This window comes from Panthera pardus, unplaced genomic scaffold, assembly GCF_024362965.1.
Source record: "Panthera pardus isolate Hobbes unplaced genomic scaffold, ASM2436296v1 HiC_scaffold_8, whole genome shotgun sequence".
NCBI lineage: Eukaryota > Metazoa > Chordata > Mammalia > Carnivora > Felidae > Panthera > Panthera pardus.
The window spans coordinates 134,426,888-134,443,586 of NW_026527013.1; the positions used below are offsets into that span (position 1 = coordinate 134,426,888).

General features: G+C 35.9%; 1 protein-coding gene across 1 annotated transcript in view; it reads left to right on the forward strand.

The window, feature by feature from the left end:
* Positions 1 to 16,699, forward strand: part of MET (MET proto-oncogene, receptor tyrosine kinase) — a 111,735-nt gene that overhangs the window by 77,163 nt on the left and 17,873 nt on the right. Inside the window, exons 12-17 of the mRNA XM_053896841.1 lie at positions 1,558 to 1,776; positions 7,436 to 7,582; positions 9,412 to 9,568; positions 9,768 to 9,908; positions 13,110 to 13,340; positions 15,272 to 15,352. Coding sequence (XP_053752816.1) covers positions 1,558 to 1,776; positions 7,436 to 7,582; positions 9,412 to 9,568; positions 9,768 to 9,908; positions 13,110 to 13,340; positions 15,272 to 15,352 — 976 coding nt within the window. The remainder of the gene's footprint in view (positions 1 to 1,557; positions 1,777 to 7,435; positions 7,583 to 9,411; positions 9,569 to 9,767; positions 9,909 to 13,109; positions 13,341 to 15,271; positions 15,353 to 16,699) is intronic.

The following is a 16,699-nucleotide window of genomic DNA, read 5'->3' on the forward strand; positions in this document are numbered from 1 at the left end:
CCAGGTCTGATTTCAGTATACTGATCTAGCCATGATAATTTTTAAGTTCAACACACTCTAATCTTTTAAAATAAAAATACTAACCACCTCCTTAACAAAATTAATATTAATACACATTATATCCCAGAAGCCAGCAGTTTATTATACAGTTTTCAAATTTCTTGTTGTTAATAGAGAATTATTGTACTGACAGTAACACTGTTCATTTCCACTTTTCAAGATGATAGGAATAAATAGCTTTTGGCATTATAATATGAATTTGATATAAAACTAACATTTTATTTCTATATCTATGTATCTGTTTTCTTTATCTGCTTACAGCATACATTTTAAAATGTAGGATAATTTTTTTTCATTATTTTTAAAAGAAAATATCAAATACTAAATTTTGCTTGTGCTTTTTATGTATATCCTGAGTCCTTTTTCTATTGTGGGCATAAGTAATTGTTTTATCTCCAACTCTACTTGTCAAAGAAAAGGAAATCTAAGGATGTTGTTGCTTGTTTGTCTTTTCCTTGGGGAAAAAATACAACCATTTAACCTCAAATGTGCCACTTTGTGTTGCTGGTTTAGTCTAAGCACAATCAAGAGGAAACCACATTTTCCAAACTTCCATAAATCAGAATTCCAAAGGGGAAGATTTGAAATGAGAGATGAAAGCACATGAAATAATAATAGCAGAGACTTTGTAAAATAGTGTAGGAAAAAATCTACCAATATAGAATACATATAGAGAGAGAGCAAGAAGCCATATCACATGGGAATTAAGTCAGTGAAGTTGAGCCAGTGACCTAGGACTTATGTTCCCACTTTGCCACTCAGAGTTGTGTGACCTCGTCTAATGACACTAGCTCAAAAGGTTAGTTTCTTCATCTTGTAAAATGTGGGTAATCATAGCACCTCTCATAGAACCGTGAAAATTAAATGAGACCTGCCTGTAAAGTATTTTGCATAGAACCTGACACTCAGAAATTGAGGCTTAAAACACATCAAACAGATGACCCGACTACATAGCTAATTATAATGTCAGGAGTATGGTGCTTGGTAGTTGACGACAACATACTTTATACCATGTAGTATCACACACTTTTAATTTCAATTCTTACTTCAGAAAACTGAGTCTCCTAGCAAGGGCTTTGCCCTGATTGTCATGGCTTATTTTAAAGGTCTGATGTGAATCAAGGACTTCTCACCACACAAAGTCCAGCTCTCACTGTCCCATAGCTGTTTCATAAATGAAGAGGCAGTCCCTTCAGGTGACTGTCTTGTCATCTTAAGGAAAATAAAAGTGACAGAGGGAGAGCCAGCTTCAGATCCATATAGCTTATTCAAGGCAAATGAAGTTCTGCATTCCTTTAAAGACGGTGTTATTTGGATAATATTGCATCTATCATACTTTCCGAAATGTGTTCTTTAACATTAGGAAGTTAAATGCAGATTTTTTTTTCAAAAATTACATATTTTCAATTGATTGTCTAAAACAATGAAATGTGGAAGTTGCTATTGATGTTGTTTGGCTGTATTCTGTCTACAGTGGATAATTGTGTCTTACTATAGGCATGTCACCATCGCTCTAATTCAGAGATAATCTGCTGTACAACTCCTTCACTGCAACAGCTGAATCTGCAACTCCCTCTGAAAACCAAAGCCTTTTTCATGTTAGATGGGATCCATTCCAAATACTTTGATCTCATTTATGTACATAATCCTGTGTTTAAGCCTTTTGAAAAGCCAGTGATGATCTCAATAGGCAATGAAAATGTACTGGAAATTAAGGTAAGAAACGCTTAAAGATATTCTCTTAAATCATCAACTTGAACTTAATTGACTTCATAGCTATATGAATAGAATTTTTGTACTAGGTCATTATCTTATACTACATCAGCAAATATCTAAACTCTGAAAAACAAATCTTTTTGGCATTAAGACTAAAAGGTAAGTGTAATCGTGGACTGCTTTTTAATGAAGCATTTAAAAATTGTTTCTTGTGTGTGTATTAAAAAGTAGCAAATGTGGGACACGATCTGTTAAATAGGCTGCCTGTAATGCATTATCTTGCTGATGTTATACATTTCCCTGGACACCTAAATGTGCTCATTATAATATAAAAGGTAAGAGCTATGAAAGTAAATGCATCAATTGTAGTTCTGTACTTCCTTAGAATACTGGGAATTTTGTATCTGGGTATGGTCCTCTCTAAACTGATTTCTAAATGAGCTGGATTTCCTCTACCTTAAGAATATATTAGCCTCCAAATGTAATTTAATTGGAGAATAACAGATCGTTTTTTCTAACCCAGCCTGTTGCAACAAAGAACACTAAAGCCCAGGGAGTTTAAGTGGTTTGACAGGTGATGGAACAGTAGCAAAACAAAGACTAGAGTACAGCCCTCTTACATCACTTCAATCATTTTTACTTCAAGTAGTAAGTAATAAAATGGGCAAAATGATCAAGACTATATCAATAGCCCCAGTCACATTTCTCCTTCAACATATTGTTTTAGACATTCAGACTTTTTTTCCCTGAAAGATAGCCTGAATGCAAATATGAACAAACACAAAGTAATAGGATAGTTCTTGTTTACATGTAATGTAAGTTACTATAGATCATCTCACCCAAGTAATAATGTATTTCTACCAAAATTTTTCTGCTTTTTCAAAAAGATTTTATCCACAGCCAAATTCATGCACACGTTCATAGTCATGTAAGTTTACTAACCTTGAATTGTGTTTTATACAATAATTAAGCAAGCCCAGCATGAAATTAAATGGAAGCCTGCTTCAGTGAACAGCATGTTTACCACAGCAAAGTTCTTTCATCTGCTTCTTTAATTAGTTTTAGAGAAGGAGAAAGAGCTTTTATCACTTCTTTTTTTTTTCAATAAAACTAATCTAGTGTGACCTTTTGCTTTCAACAATTACTGTGTTTGCCATTTGAAAGATTCCATTTGGTTTTTCTTGATGAAAACAAAGGTTTATTTGCAAATGTTTTTACACCCAGATAAAGACTATTTTTCTGTTCCTGTATCTCTGATGGAAGGATTAGAGATAAATGGTTCTTTATCTGCCCTTCCAAGCATGGTCCTATATGGAAGAGAAAACTTATTTTTCTGTAAATTAAATACCCATTATTCAATGTCCTACAAAATTGTTGGACCTAGAAAAACATGATTTGACATTATCCTCAGCCTTTCAGTGCTATTCCCAACATGGCCCAAGGGATCTCCGCAAATAGACGCAAAACACTTTCTTTTTTTGCTTACTTACAGAATGATTCTTTTCTCTAACAAGTGTATAACATCTGTCATGTCACAGAGTGGTAGTCTGGGGAGAGAAGGGGTGGTTAGAAGGGATTATTTAGGTATCATCATTCAGTCTTCTTCCATACTCCATTTTCCTTATATATAAGAGGAAATCTAAGATGGAAGATTTGTGTGACAGCTGTTTAACCCTTTATCAGTTTCTCAAGTTAATCACATTATACCTCTGTCTCTCTTGGGACAGAAACAAAGGAAAGGAAAGCATGAGAAAAGAAAGAAAAGGCCCTTCTGGACATGCAGTAGACTGTTTTTATCAAAAGAAAGGATGGCATTTTATTTCATGTTGTGTTTGTCCAATTACCATTCAAAACATAAGTGTAAAGTAGATTCATATTCCATCAGTGAAAGCTATGGAGAGAATTATGTGTTTAGAGAGAGATTTGCTCCTTATTGCCAGGGAGAGTTCATGCTCCTCAAGCAGCCATACATACAAGAATTCCTTGCTAAAAAGAGATTGTGATAGTCTCCAGCCCTACTTGTGGGAACTGCCTCAGTCAGCAGCTGGCCAAATGAGTACACCATGACCAAGAGGGTCAGCCAAGTGTGGATCAATAGAATGTAGGAGAGACCAAGGATCAATCACTCCTAAGAATGAACCAGAAATCCCATCGACGTGGGAAGTAGTTTAGGGCCAAGGTATCAAGTTAGCCAGGACCAGTTGTGGACAGTGGTCATCAAAAGTAGACCTGTCTCCTTTGGAATACATACCGGGGCACAACATTTATGTCAACAGTAACTCACAAATTTAGTGAAAGATTAGTTAATACATTACTTTGACATATATTATTTCATTTCAGAGTCACATAGACCTGTGAGGTTTAGAGGTCCAGTGACGATTATCCCCATTTATAGATAAGTAAACATAGGTTTAGAAGATTAGGTGATTTGTTGTGGGCCACCTAAGGAGCAAATAGCAGAACTAGGATTCACACTCAAGCCTCTTGATTTCAAATTTCGTCTTTCCACTAGATTACAATGCTTTTCACATCAACTTTCATTTAATGTATACCAACATACCTTTCATAATAGAGAAACTTTTCTATTATATGGTTTGTAGATATCTATACAGTTCCTAAGATGAAATAACCCTAGACTCTTCAAACAGAATTGATTTTTTACATATTTGTGAATAAATTCTATATTTTCCCTAATTATCTTATTATATGACTTTTTGTGCAAAAGTATATTTTCTGGAAAGTCGAGAAGCCCAGTATGTAATGCTGGAACAAAGTTTGTCTGACACTGACCTGAGGATTTATGTTATTTTGGAGCATATTGATATATATGGCCATAGGGATGCCTCAGAAGTCCAGTCTGGAGAAGCCAGCTAAAACAGGAAAAGGAGGACGGGAAGATTAGAGGTTTTACAGTGCCCCAACTAGCTAATGAAGAAACCATTTTAATTTTGGTTCGTGCAGCTTTCCCCAAATGACCAGGAACCTTCTTCTGCAAATGTCTGTTAACATCCTCTGGAACTCAGTTTTTAAGCCTCTATCAAGGTTCTTTGGCCTCGTCCCTAAGCTGAGGGACTCCTATCCTCTGGATGAAGGAGGGATGAAATCTCCCCCTTCCTACCCCTATCTCCCCCAGTTCACTGATTTTCTCTTGCCAAGCTTCCTGGACCATTGCCTCTTGGGGCCCAGCCTGCACCTCACTGCTTTAGCTGTCTTTCCCAGACTCAATCTTGTGGCCACCTGGATGTGTGAAATCTTGTAAGATCCCTCCTGCTACAATGCTATTTTTCAAATTTTACATACTGCTGCTCCCATCTGTTGTGTTCTGTAACCAGCTCAGACATGGATCCCGAGGCCTGAATCCTAGATGGAAACGCTGTGTCACACCTGGCCAGAGTTGAAGAGGAAAGGAATAAGGAACATCCTAATATAACACATTAGCAGTAATTACTTTTCACTTTAGAAATGTATTTATTTTAACATTACAGTGAAAAGAAAAACTTCTTGTTCATCTTTATATTCTCAGTAACTGGACATGTGTCTAACACACAGCAGATGATAGGTAGAATTTGTATCAAATGGAATTGATTTGCTTCATAACCTAGTCCCTTCTTGAACCTTAGTTCTCAATATGTAAAGCTAGAATGACAATAACACCTACCTCAGTGGGGCTGTCTTTACAAGATAAAATGAGATAATTATAATTCTAAATTGTTCTATGTGTATAGGGAATTAAAAACCAGAAAGTTTTTTCCTGTGCTGCTTTATTTAAAAGAATATATTACCATTTTAATGACTGAAGACCTGGGCCAAATTTATAAATATGTTATTTTATTTCATAATAGTTAATATTAAATAATAAAAAGCAAATAATAAAAGTTTTAAACATATGCATTTTTCCCATAACTCCATAAAGCTGTGTTTATTTTAAATGACAAAAAGTACCCTATACCTTTTTTTTTTCTGACTTGGGCCCATCTGCATATAGTAGTGGGCTGCCAGTATCACTTTTCTTGTATTATAGACTTTTAAAACAATTACACATACAAAGCTGATAATAATTACTTGTATGTCACTATTTATTGTATGTTCCTTACTAGGCACAAATGAAAAGGGGTTCAGTGTTTAGCTGAATGGTCTGTTTTTGTTTTAGAGAAACCTTTATGCAACATCCAAGGAGAGCCTGTGCCTAAAAGGAGCATTTGGAGTTCAAATGTAGTGTGTTCATCCCTTCCCCCAGCCTTCATTATTATCTAAGCAAGCAAGACACATTTTAGTCATTCCCTCATAAATCAAGCCCTTCAGCTCTTTAATCTCTTTTCTTTGTCATTCCCTGAATTCCCTCCAATATGTGAGTGAGTGCCTTACCCCTCCTCAGACCTAACCAACAAGTTGTCATTTGAAGCCCCAAAGTGACCTGTTAGATTTATGTGCTTTTATGTTGAATTGCCCTGTGTGGCTGACCTGGTTCAATGGCATACACACACTGCCTCTAGAAATATCTAGAAAATAGAAGCATACAGTTTGTCTCTATCCCATTTTATCTTAGAATCCAGATTTATGTTAGAAAAAAGTATTTCCTTCCATCTTCTTTTCCCAGAATGATTTCTGACCTACCAATCTATTGAGATCCATGTAAGACAGTGTATATAAAAGCAGTTTGCCAAGTATTAAAGATCACATAAAACAAAGTAGCAGCACTGTAGTTATTACTGGCTGCTGTTTGTCCATGTTTTGATATATCTCCTTTTTCACTTTTTAATAAATAACTGCACTTATTAAGTCTTGATATGAGAAGTTGTACCTATGTTTTCACTTCTTTTCCAAGGCTAACAATTGGTTTCTTCAACAAAATGTTGGTATTTTTTAAATGCTTTCAGTCAACTAAATATGTCAAGTTTCATATTTTTTTTAAATCCCCATGTAACTATAATTGGTCAGAATAATCATGCTCTCAAATCATAATGAGGGTCATACGGCATCTCATGGGACATTCTGTAAAAACGAATTTATTTATGTATAAGATTCAGCTGTGAAGAAAGGATGAAAAGGATGAAAACTCAAACACAAAAGGAATATATTAACATAGATCAATTAAATCAGAATCTCTGGAGATGGGACCCAGGCATCAGTTATTTTGTAAAGTTCTCAATGTGATTCTAAAAGTGAAGCCAAGGTTCAGTGTCACTCCATGAGGCAGTGTTAGCACAACTGAATCTCTAAATTACCTCCTTTATGCCAACCATTGATACCCACTATACTTTAATAAGGTAAATTTGGTTGGAAAGGTGTGAAATAAGAATCTCTCCTTTGCTCTAAAATCCAATTTGATGGGAAAGCTGTAGGGGCTCAGTTCCTAGGGCATGTGACTCTTGATCTCGGGGTTGTAAGTTTGAGGCCCACATTGGGTGTAGAGATTTAAAAATAAAGTCTTAAAAAACAAAACAAAACAAAAAGACTATAATGCTTTGAATCCTAATTAGTGCCCCAAAATGGTCATGCTTTCTTGCAACTATCCAATTCCCATGGAAAGGAATATCATAAAATTATGTGCCTTGGCAAACAACATGGCCTGTGTTTGCAGTATATTTATGTTCTTGCACAATTGTTAGCATTCCTACCGAACTGTGAAGTGTTAACCACCCCCTTTTTTCTCTTTCAGGGAAATGATATTGACCCTGAAGCAGTTAAAGGTGAAGTGTTAAAAGTTGGAAATAAGAGCTGTGAGACTATATACTCAGATTCTGAAGCTGTTTTATGCAAGGTCCCCAATGACCTGCTGAAATTGAACAACGAGCTAAATATAGAGGTGGGATTCCTGCATTCCTCTCATGATGTAAATAAAAATGCCAGTATAATTATGTCACTTGCATGCTTAAAAGAAATCATTAAAGCTCATTTGTGTGTTGGCTTTAGCTCATCAGCTCAGCCTTGATTCTTAGTTGTTATCTTAGAATTAGTGAGTTTTTGTTGCACTGTTTCCTTCCAAGCCTTCAGTGGGTTTCCCTCCAAGCCTTCATCTCAAAAGTCCTGTCTAGGGGCGCCTGGGTGGCCCAGTCAGTTAAGCATCTAACCGGCTCAGATCATGATCTCACGATCTGTGAGTTCGAGCCCCACATCGGGCTCTGTGCTGACAGCTCAGAGCCTGGAGCCTACTTCAGATTCTGTGTCTCCCTCTCTCTGACCCTCCCCCGTTCATGTTCTGTCTCAGTCTCAAAAATAAATAAACTTTATTTAAAAAAAAAAAAAGTCCTGCCTAGCCATAGTCCCTCTCCATCATGCCCCACTTTTGCCAAAATTTATTGTAACTCTCAGGAAGAATAAGAGCACATCCAAGAGTGCCCTACCCCCACTTCTTAGCACCAGGAAGCAAGAGCCAACATCTGTCTGTTCTCCACAGTGATCTCAAATGCATGGACAAAGTAAAATAGGAAATAAACTAACTTCTTTCATGTTGCACCATGCAACTCACACATTTAAAGTGTACAGTTCAGTGGTTTGGGGTGTATTACATTAATTTTTAAAATTGTGGCCACATGCATGTATCATTTTAACTATTGTTTAGTGTGCACCTCAGTGGCATTAATTACATTCACAACATTGTGCAACCATCACCACTGTCTAATTCCAAAACTTTTCCGTCACCCCAAACAGAAACCCTAGAACCATTAAACGGTACCATCACACTCCCTCCTTTTCCCCAGCCCTGGTAACCTCTAATCTATTTTCTGTCTTTATGAATTTGTCTATTCTAGATATTTCATTTATAAGTGGAATCATACAGTATTTGGTCTTTTGTGGCTGGTTTATTTTATTTAGCATGTTTTCACAATTCATCCATGTTGTAGTATGTGTCAGAACGTCATTACTCTTTAAGGCTGAATATTCCATTGTATAAATATATCACATTTTGTTTATCCAAGAATCAATGATTTTTAAAGCGTTCCTGAAGTCTTCTAAAAAGTTATGAAATGGTCAGAGAGAAAGTTATAAAATGGGAAAGTACAAAAAAAATTAGAAAATTTAAAGCTGAATCATGATATCAGAGTTTGAAATTAAAAAGGACCATAAATCCTAAAAATCATACCATGTTAGAGCCAGAAGGATCCTCAAAGGTTTCTTCAGGGTATCAAAACTGAAATAAAAATTTATACAACTTTATTATTCCATATGATTATTTATGTCTTAAGAAGAGTCTTCTCTGCCCTCTACCCAACCCATCAGGACAGAATCAGTGTCCTGTTGTCTCTGTTTCTTACTGTTTATTCATATTTCCAGGGTATATTTCACATTATATTATCACTTACCTATGTATTTGTTTCCCTTTCTGGAATTCAGTTCCTCAAGATCAAACTCTTTCTTTCTTTATTTTTTTATCCTTAATATCTAGTTATAAGTGTAAACAGCTAAGCATCATATAAGTACTTTAGGAATCAGTAGCCCCTAATTATTTGAACAGAATTATTATCTAAAACAGAATTGAGGAATATCTTATTGCTCTGAAGGTAATTATGCCACTCGTAGAACACTAATAACCAGGTGGTGCTTTGGGTCCAAGGAGACTGTGAGTCAACCTGTGTAGTATATTTTGTATTTATCATTACTAAATTCTGACTTTTCTGTATTTGTCATTTTTAGTGGAAGCAAGCAGTTTCTTCAACCATCCTTGGAAAAGTAATAGTTCAACCAGATCAGAATTTCACAGGATTGATTGTTGGTGTTATCTCAATATCAATAATACTCTTACTATTACTTGGGGTTTTCCTGTGGCTGAAAAAGAGAAAGCAAATTAAAGGTGCATTTTTGTTATTACTATTTTCTTTAAGAGGTTACCTGAAGTATACAGTCATTACAGTTTAAAATTGCCGTAGATTCATGTGTGTTGTCTTATGTGCAATCCACAAAACCCATGAGTTCTGGTCACTGGGTCAAGGTCTACTGAGACCCATGATAGCCAAATCTTTAACAAGCTCTTTCTCTCTCTCTCTTTTAAGATCTGGGCAGTGAATTAGTTCGCTATGATGCAAGAGTACACACTCCTCATTTGGATAGGCTTGTAAGTGCCCGAAGTGTAAGCCCAACTACAGAAATGGTTTCAAATGAATCTGTAGACTACCGAGCTACTTTTCCAGAAGGTATATTTCAGTTTATCATTCTAAGAAATACCTATACGTATACCTCAGTGGGTTATGGCATTGTTGTTTATTTTTGCTTTTCCCTTTATATTTTTATTAAAAAAAAAAAAAGAAGCATTTACATCTTCTTTGGCCAGAGAATTAAGTTTAATTTGACATAGAATTATATGACTCTTATTTTTAAATGGACTCACTTATATATTACATTAGAGTTTGAGTCTTTAAACTTTCTTCTCACAAAAAGGTTAATTTTAAAATCATTTGAGCAAAGGTAAGTTCTTTATCAGAGTTCAATGAGAAGAAATTGTGAAGCTTTCTTTAACAACCCAGGAAGAGTTAAGATACAAACTTTTGTTTATGTAAGTGGGCACCGATGCATTTTTTTACCTCTTAATCTTCAAACATTTAAATTATACCTCTCATATTCCTTTAAAGATTCCTTTAAAGGATTCTCAGTGAGCTATTAGTACACAGCCTTTTACCCACCAGCATTCCAGGACTTGGATATATTCTGAGTCTTATCCAATAAAAACCTGCAATTATGCTATTTAAAAAGGAGTGGTTAACACCATCTGCTTTGCAAAACACTAGACCTAATAATGGTAAGGTTAACCGGAGAATTTCACATTGTCTTATTTAAAATCTCCTGGTAAAAGCAAAATGTCTGTATTGTATCTGCCTCATTATCTTTAGAAGTTACAGGACGTGAGTCAAGTACAGCACTTCCCTGGTTGAATATTTACCATTGGACAAATAAAATGAGTCACAGATGATTGAGGATACTGGAAAACTAGAAATTGCTCATCAAAACAAGTACAAGAGCACTGAGACACTTAACATTTTAACTTTTTTAACACTCATTGCCTCTTATTTTTTGAAGCTTATATTAATTCTGTAGAGACACATACAAATATTCTTTGCCTACATGACTCCATTTGCCTTTGAAAATCCATGCCCTTAACAACATGAACAAATAAAACCCAGTTTATATCTTTGAAATTTATATCTGTTAGTATTTTATATTCATACTTAATAGCTCTAATCTGAGATCATTAAAATTCACAAGTAATTAAAAAAAAACGTATTTAATCTTCCTTCAGCCTCTTTCATCATTACCAAAAGGCTTGTCCTTCATCCTCTTTCTAAAATTGAACCTGAACCTTCAAGATGTGAAAAAGTAAAATAGACAAAAGAAGTTCATCCAGAAGGAAGAATGAGGAAATGCACAGCCAGCACCTAATGAATAGGCAGCTACACAGCTTTTCTATATATATCTAGTGGAGACAGCCTCCTCATCAGTCTTTTCATGCAGACCTAGAATTCTCGGTGGCATTACAGCAGAATCACACATTGATGGTTTAAATTGGTTTTCGAACAATTTCTATTGCTCAAAAACCAGAGGTTTTCTATACCAGAGGACTTTTTTCCTGTATCTTACCAAGGATTTCCCTCAGTCTCTGCACCCTTGAGAATTTAGAACTCTGATCTCCAGATGCAAAGGTTTGAGAAGTGAAGGTGAAGGAACTGAGCTCAGAGAGGCTTGTTTGCATTACCCCTTGGGGAAGTTTTGGAGAAGCCGACTCTAGGATTAAAGAAACCAGGCACCCAAGTAGGCTCCCTTCTTCCCTCACCCATCCAACATTCCAGGTACTCACCTGATGTTCTGCATCCTTTCTTTAAGGCTGCATCTGTCTTATTTCCAGCCAGTCACTATAGCTATAGGTGGCCCCCAAAGCTTTTGTAGAACCACTATGGAGATTTACTGTTTTAGCCAAATTGATAACCTAACTGCATTATGGAAAATACTACAAATGCTTAAACAGGGTTAGGAATAGTCAGAGTACCATCAACTTTCTTTTTATGCCCCTCTCTCAAGTTCTAATTTTCCTGGTCATTTGCAAACAAGCTATATTATATTTTAGTGCCAACAGGGACCCTACCAAGCCCTCTCCCATCTCCCCATGTTATATGCTAATATATTTCAGTGCCCTGCCTAGTTTATCTTCACATCAGTTTTAGATATGATGCCCTCTCCTTGACAGGTTTGAATTCCCAGTGGAAAGGGCAAAGTAACTAACTGGTGGCTTCTCTGCCCTGTTTCTCATTAAGAAATTATATTCTCAGCCCTACAAGATTCTCAGTGAGCTGTTAGTACACAGCTCTTATTTAAAAAAAGCTTCACCTTACAGTGGGGGACCTTGTCTGAGACTCTTACAGAGCTTTGGTTGTAAAGATCAACAAAGAAGGAATGCTGATTCCTTTCCAAGTGCCCTCAGCTAAGCAGTGGGGATGGCATACTAACCCGTTTCTAGCCTTCTGTGAACAGCAATCACATTAAATCTGCTGCCATCACCACATAGGAGAGAATTTGCCACTAATGTGAAAAGACTTCAATTCCAAAAATTTGAGTATTATATATTTCTAATCATACGTATACGTATATATAAAATGTCACTATACTGTATTTTCCCTTGGCCAGGAATCCATATAGGTTTAGCAATACTAATTAATCCCATTAATAAACACTAGTCTGTCAAAGGCAAACTACTTTTGCTGCTTCCCAATCTTAAGAATATACCATATTATGGGGCACCTGGATGGTTGTGTTGGTTAAGTGTCCAACTTCGGTTCAGGTCATGATCTCGCGGTTCTTGAGTTCGAGCCCCGCTTCAGGCTCTGTGCTGACAACTCAGAGCCTGGAGTCTGCTTCAGATTCTGTGTCTCCCTCTCTCTCTCTGCTCCTTGCCCGCTCATGCTCTCTCTGTCAAGAATAAACATTAAAAAAAAAAATAATAATATATATACATATATATACACATATATATGTGTATATATATGTATATATATAAATATAACAAATAAAAAATTAACCTCAAGCATGGCTTGTTGCTATATATAAGAAGAGGAAATGAAGAGGGTAAACAAGGTTTCAAAGTTAATGTCTAGTTTATTTAAACGAAAATTTATAAACATTGTTTTATAACTCTTGTATATATAAGCCAGTATCTTTTCCCACCTTATCATTTTTATTAAATCAGTTCCTTTGTCAAGGCTCTTTCTAGCCTCATTCAACAACTAAACTACCATTCCTTAAATTATAAAATTCAGAATTCATTATTGATTGAATTTGCTGCCCTTGTTGTAGTCTCCACTAAGTGAGGTTTTGCTATTGTTTTCTAGTAATTTTGCTTTGTCTTGCAGACCAGTTTCCTAACTCATCTCAGAATGGATCGTGCAGACAAGTACAGTATCCTCTGACGGACCTGTCCCCCATGCTTAATAGTGGGGACTCTGATATATCCAGTCCATTACTGCAAAATACTGTCCACATTGACCTCAGTGCTCTAAATCCAGAGCTGGTCCAGGCAGTCCAGCACGTAGTGATTGGGCCAAGTAGCCTGATTGTGCATTTCAATGAAGTCATAGGAAGAGGTAAGTATTTCCACTCAGCTCTTTGTTAAATACAGTTTTCCAGTAAGCATTTTATCTTCTCCCTTTGCAGATTAGAAGCTTAGACAATGGTGAAAGCAACTGAAAGAGCAGTGATAACAAGTACACTTGATTTCCGTTCTGCAGAAATACAGCCCTACAAATCATATCCAAGGGGATTTGCCCCCGTGCAGAGAGGCAATTTGATAATCTTGTAAACATATGAAAAATAAATCACACCCTTTCCTTACCATTATCATGATGGCCAGTATAGTTTCTTGGAAGGTGTTATTTACTTCTTTATAAAAATCATTAAGTTTCAATATTTTTACTCATATCTTCCTCCAGTCTTTCTTTGCCCAGACAACAGTGACTAGCTCTATGAAGTCTTGGCTTATAGCAGTTTGTACACTGCTGGACAGAATCAAAAGATTGAATTTATAGCATTACCCTGATCTGAAGCAGCATATATCATCTCTACAATGTACTCCAATTTCTTTATACAAAGATGATGAATATTTGTAATAAGCCAGCCAAAGCAGCAATAACAGTTTGCATACATAGTGTTTGAGGAATTATTTAGCAGGAAAAGAAACCAACCAGAAGCCAGGAAATGAACTGCGCTTTTCTCTTTTTTTCTAAAAAACCTATGCCGTTGATACTAAATGGCCTTTTATTCTATACGTGCGACAAGAGGTAGCAGGCATCTGTCAGCCTGATGCAGAGGAAGCTGATGGGACAGTTTGCCTTACATGAACACAAGACTTTCCCATTTTCCTGTGACCTCATCCATACCTTCCTCTGTCACACATTCCAGGTTTTAGTCCTTAGAGTGCTCCCTCTTCCTAACAGTAGCTTCACTATCAGCAACCCTGTTTTACATCAGAGTAATATATAGTTCTATTACTGGCCTATAAATTCCAGAAGTTGCACCAGTTTTAGAGTATGCGGTCTCACCAATTACGTTCTATTTCTATTCATTATAAAATTAGAATTTTTAATTTTTATTAGTAAAGGTGCTAAACTGGCAATTATTTCTCTTAGGAAGTAGTAACCATTAATGATTCTATAAATATTAACTATTATTTATTTATACATTTTTCCCAGTAGAATTTGAGCCCTCAAGAGCATAGGTTTTATTTTATTCATCTTCACTTTACGAGAGGGTAAGCTAATGCCTGGCACTCACACACTAGGAACTCAGGGAATCTTGGCTGGGTGGATGAATTAATTAATTAGGGCCTTCCACAGCTATCAGACGTTTGGCACCTCTGGGGAAAATTACTGCCACTGGATGAAAGGCTACCATTGGAAAGTGATGTGGCTAAACCCAGAGAGAACTAGATGAAATGACTCAGAGTGAATTTGCTTCATTTGGGCAGTTGCCTTTCAGTTTCTGCCAACCTGGATTACGTATTAACCAGTGACTAATGGGGGAAATCTTTATTCTATAATGCTAATCTTATTCCTAATGGTAACATTTTTATTTCAGTTTAGCTTACTGGAATATAGGGAACTGATTTTGTTGCATTTCTTCATGTGATAAAACTTTCTTTTCATATTTAAAAGATAGTATTTGATCCTTAAAAACAATAAATTTCTTTTATGAGGTAGATGTTACTCCTCTGTTCAGTGGTTCCACTGTAGTTGAATATTTTGCTTTATTAGCTTTTAATAAGAGTTATAGAACCTAGCTTTTTTTTTTTTTACTATGTATTAAATAATCATATAGCTTGTATCTTAGAGTGAAGTACATCATATATACATGTTTTAACAGACACATGTAGTGGTACTATTAATTAAAAGTGTAAGAAACAATGCACTTTTTTGCCGTGTGGAAAAAAGAAGGAAATGAAGATCACAAAGGGCTTTGCAAGTGATGCTGCATAGTTACAAGTAATACAACACTAACCAAATTCCCCTTTTTCATGTAGGACATTTTGGGTGTGTGTACCATGGGACTTTATTGGACAGCGATGACAAGAAGATTCACTGTGCTGTGAAATCCTTGAATAGTAAGTGATACTTTAACAGCGGAGTCACCTCCATGGTTTGCTAACTATTAAATAGTTCATAATAAAATGTTGATTTCGACCTTCTCTTGTGGAAAAATCAGCCCCTGCTGGAATTAGGGATATAATCCTGAAAATTTGTTTGGTCTAAATTCTTTTTGAAATATTTCCTCAGAAATTATTTCTCAGAGCCCTCATACATAAGAGTATAGGAGCAGTGAGGTTCTTGGATTAACTGAGTGTCATTTAGCTATGTTTGCCTTATAATATTTGTTTTATGGAAACTATTGGAAGCATGTTGGCACATACAGTAATAATGACTCATTTTACCCAGAAGAATTATTATAATTATTTTTTAACCACAACTTTCATTAAAAAGATTTAAAAATGAAATAAGACCAACAGGAGAAAAATATGCTGGCAGAAAATTGTAAGTGTGGCAATATCTCATTTATCTGCATGAGGTATTCTACAAAAATAAACTTCCTAAACAAGTGATACTTACCCCCTTTTAAATGCTAGAATTAAAAAAAAAATTTAGAGGTTATTGAGAAAATGTTTTTAAGTGGAATGTATACTCTGTTCAAGAAACAAAGAAGCTTCTAGACATTAAGATTATTGATGACCTGGAGACGCAAGGAAGGCATAAATTACTCTCTTGTACAACCCAATGTACCCCTCATACTAAGAGTTTTCCTGGCTTCACCTTTGCCGAGAGGTTTCACATGTCAAGTCAGTGTGCTTGCCTTTTTGACCTATATTTCTAAATCTCTAAATTAAAGGGACAGTTTATATGAAACCTAACTACAAACTGTAATGGATTAAGTATGATTGTCAATAATATCTGCCTCACAAGACAGCACACTGCTCATTGTACTCAGAACATTCCTAACAGCAAGAAATCCTTCTCTGTCTCTGGTGTTCATTAATCTCTATTCTATCCACATGGACTCATCTCAGAATGCATTACATTGTAAAAGAATATCATCACTGACACAGATACTAGTCAGATTAATAAATCAAAGGTCATTAACCTTTCATCAGTGCCAAGTAGTGTCGGACCCTCAGGATCTCTCTCTGGAAATGAATAGAAACTGTTACACCAGAAAAAGTCTACTTAGAAACCATATGACAACGATTGGTCTTCAAACCCTCCTAGTCCAGGGATCAGAAAACTCTGGCCCCGTGACTATTTTTATAGATAATTGTCTGTGGCTGTTTTTGCACTACAATGGCAGAGTTGAGTATTTGTAGCAGAGACCATATGGCCCACAAAACGAAAAAATATTTACTATCTGGCCCTTTAGAGTAGTTTGCCAACCTCAGCCCTAGACAGTCACTACAGAAATA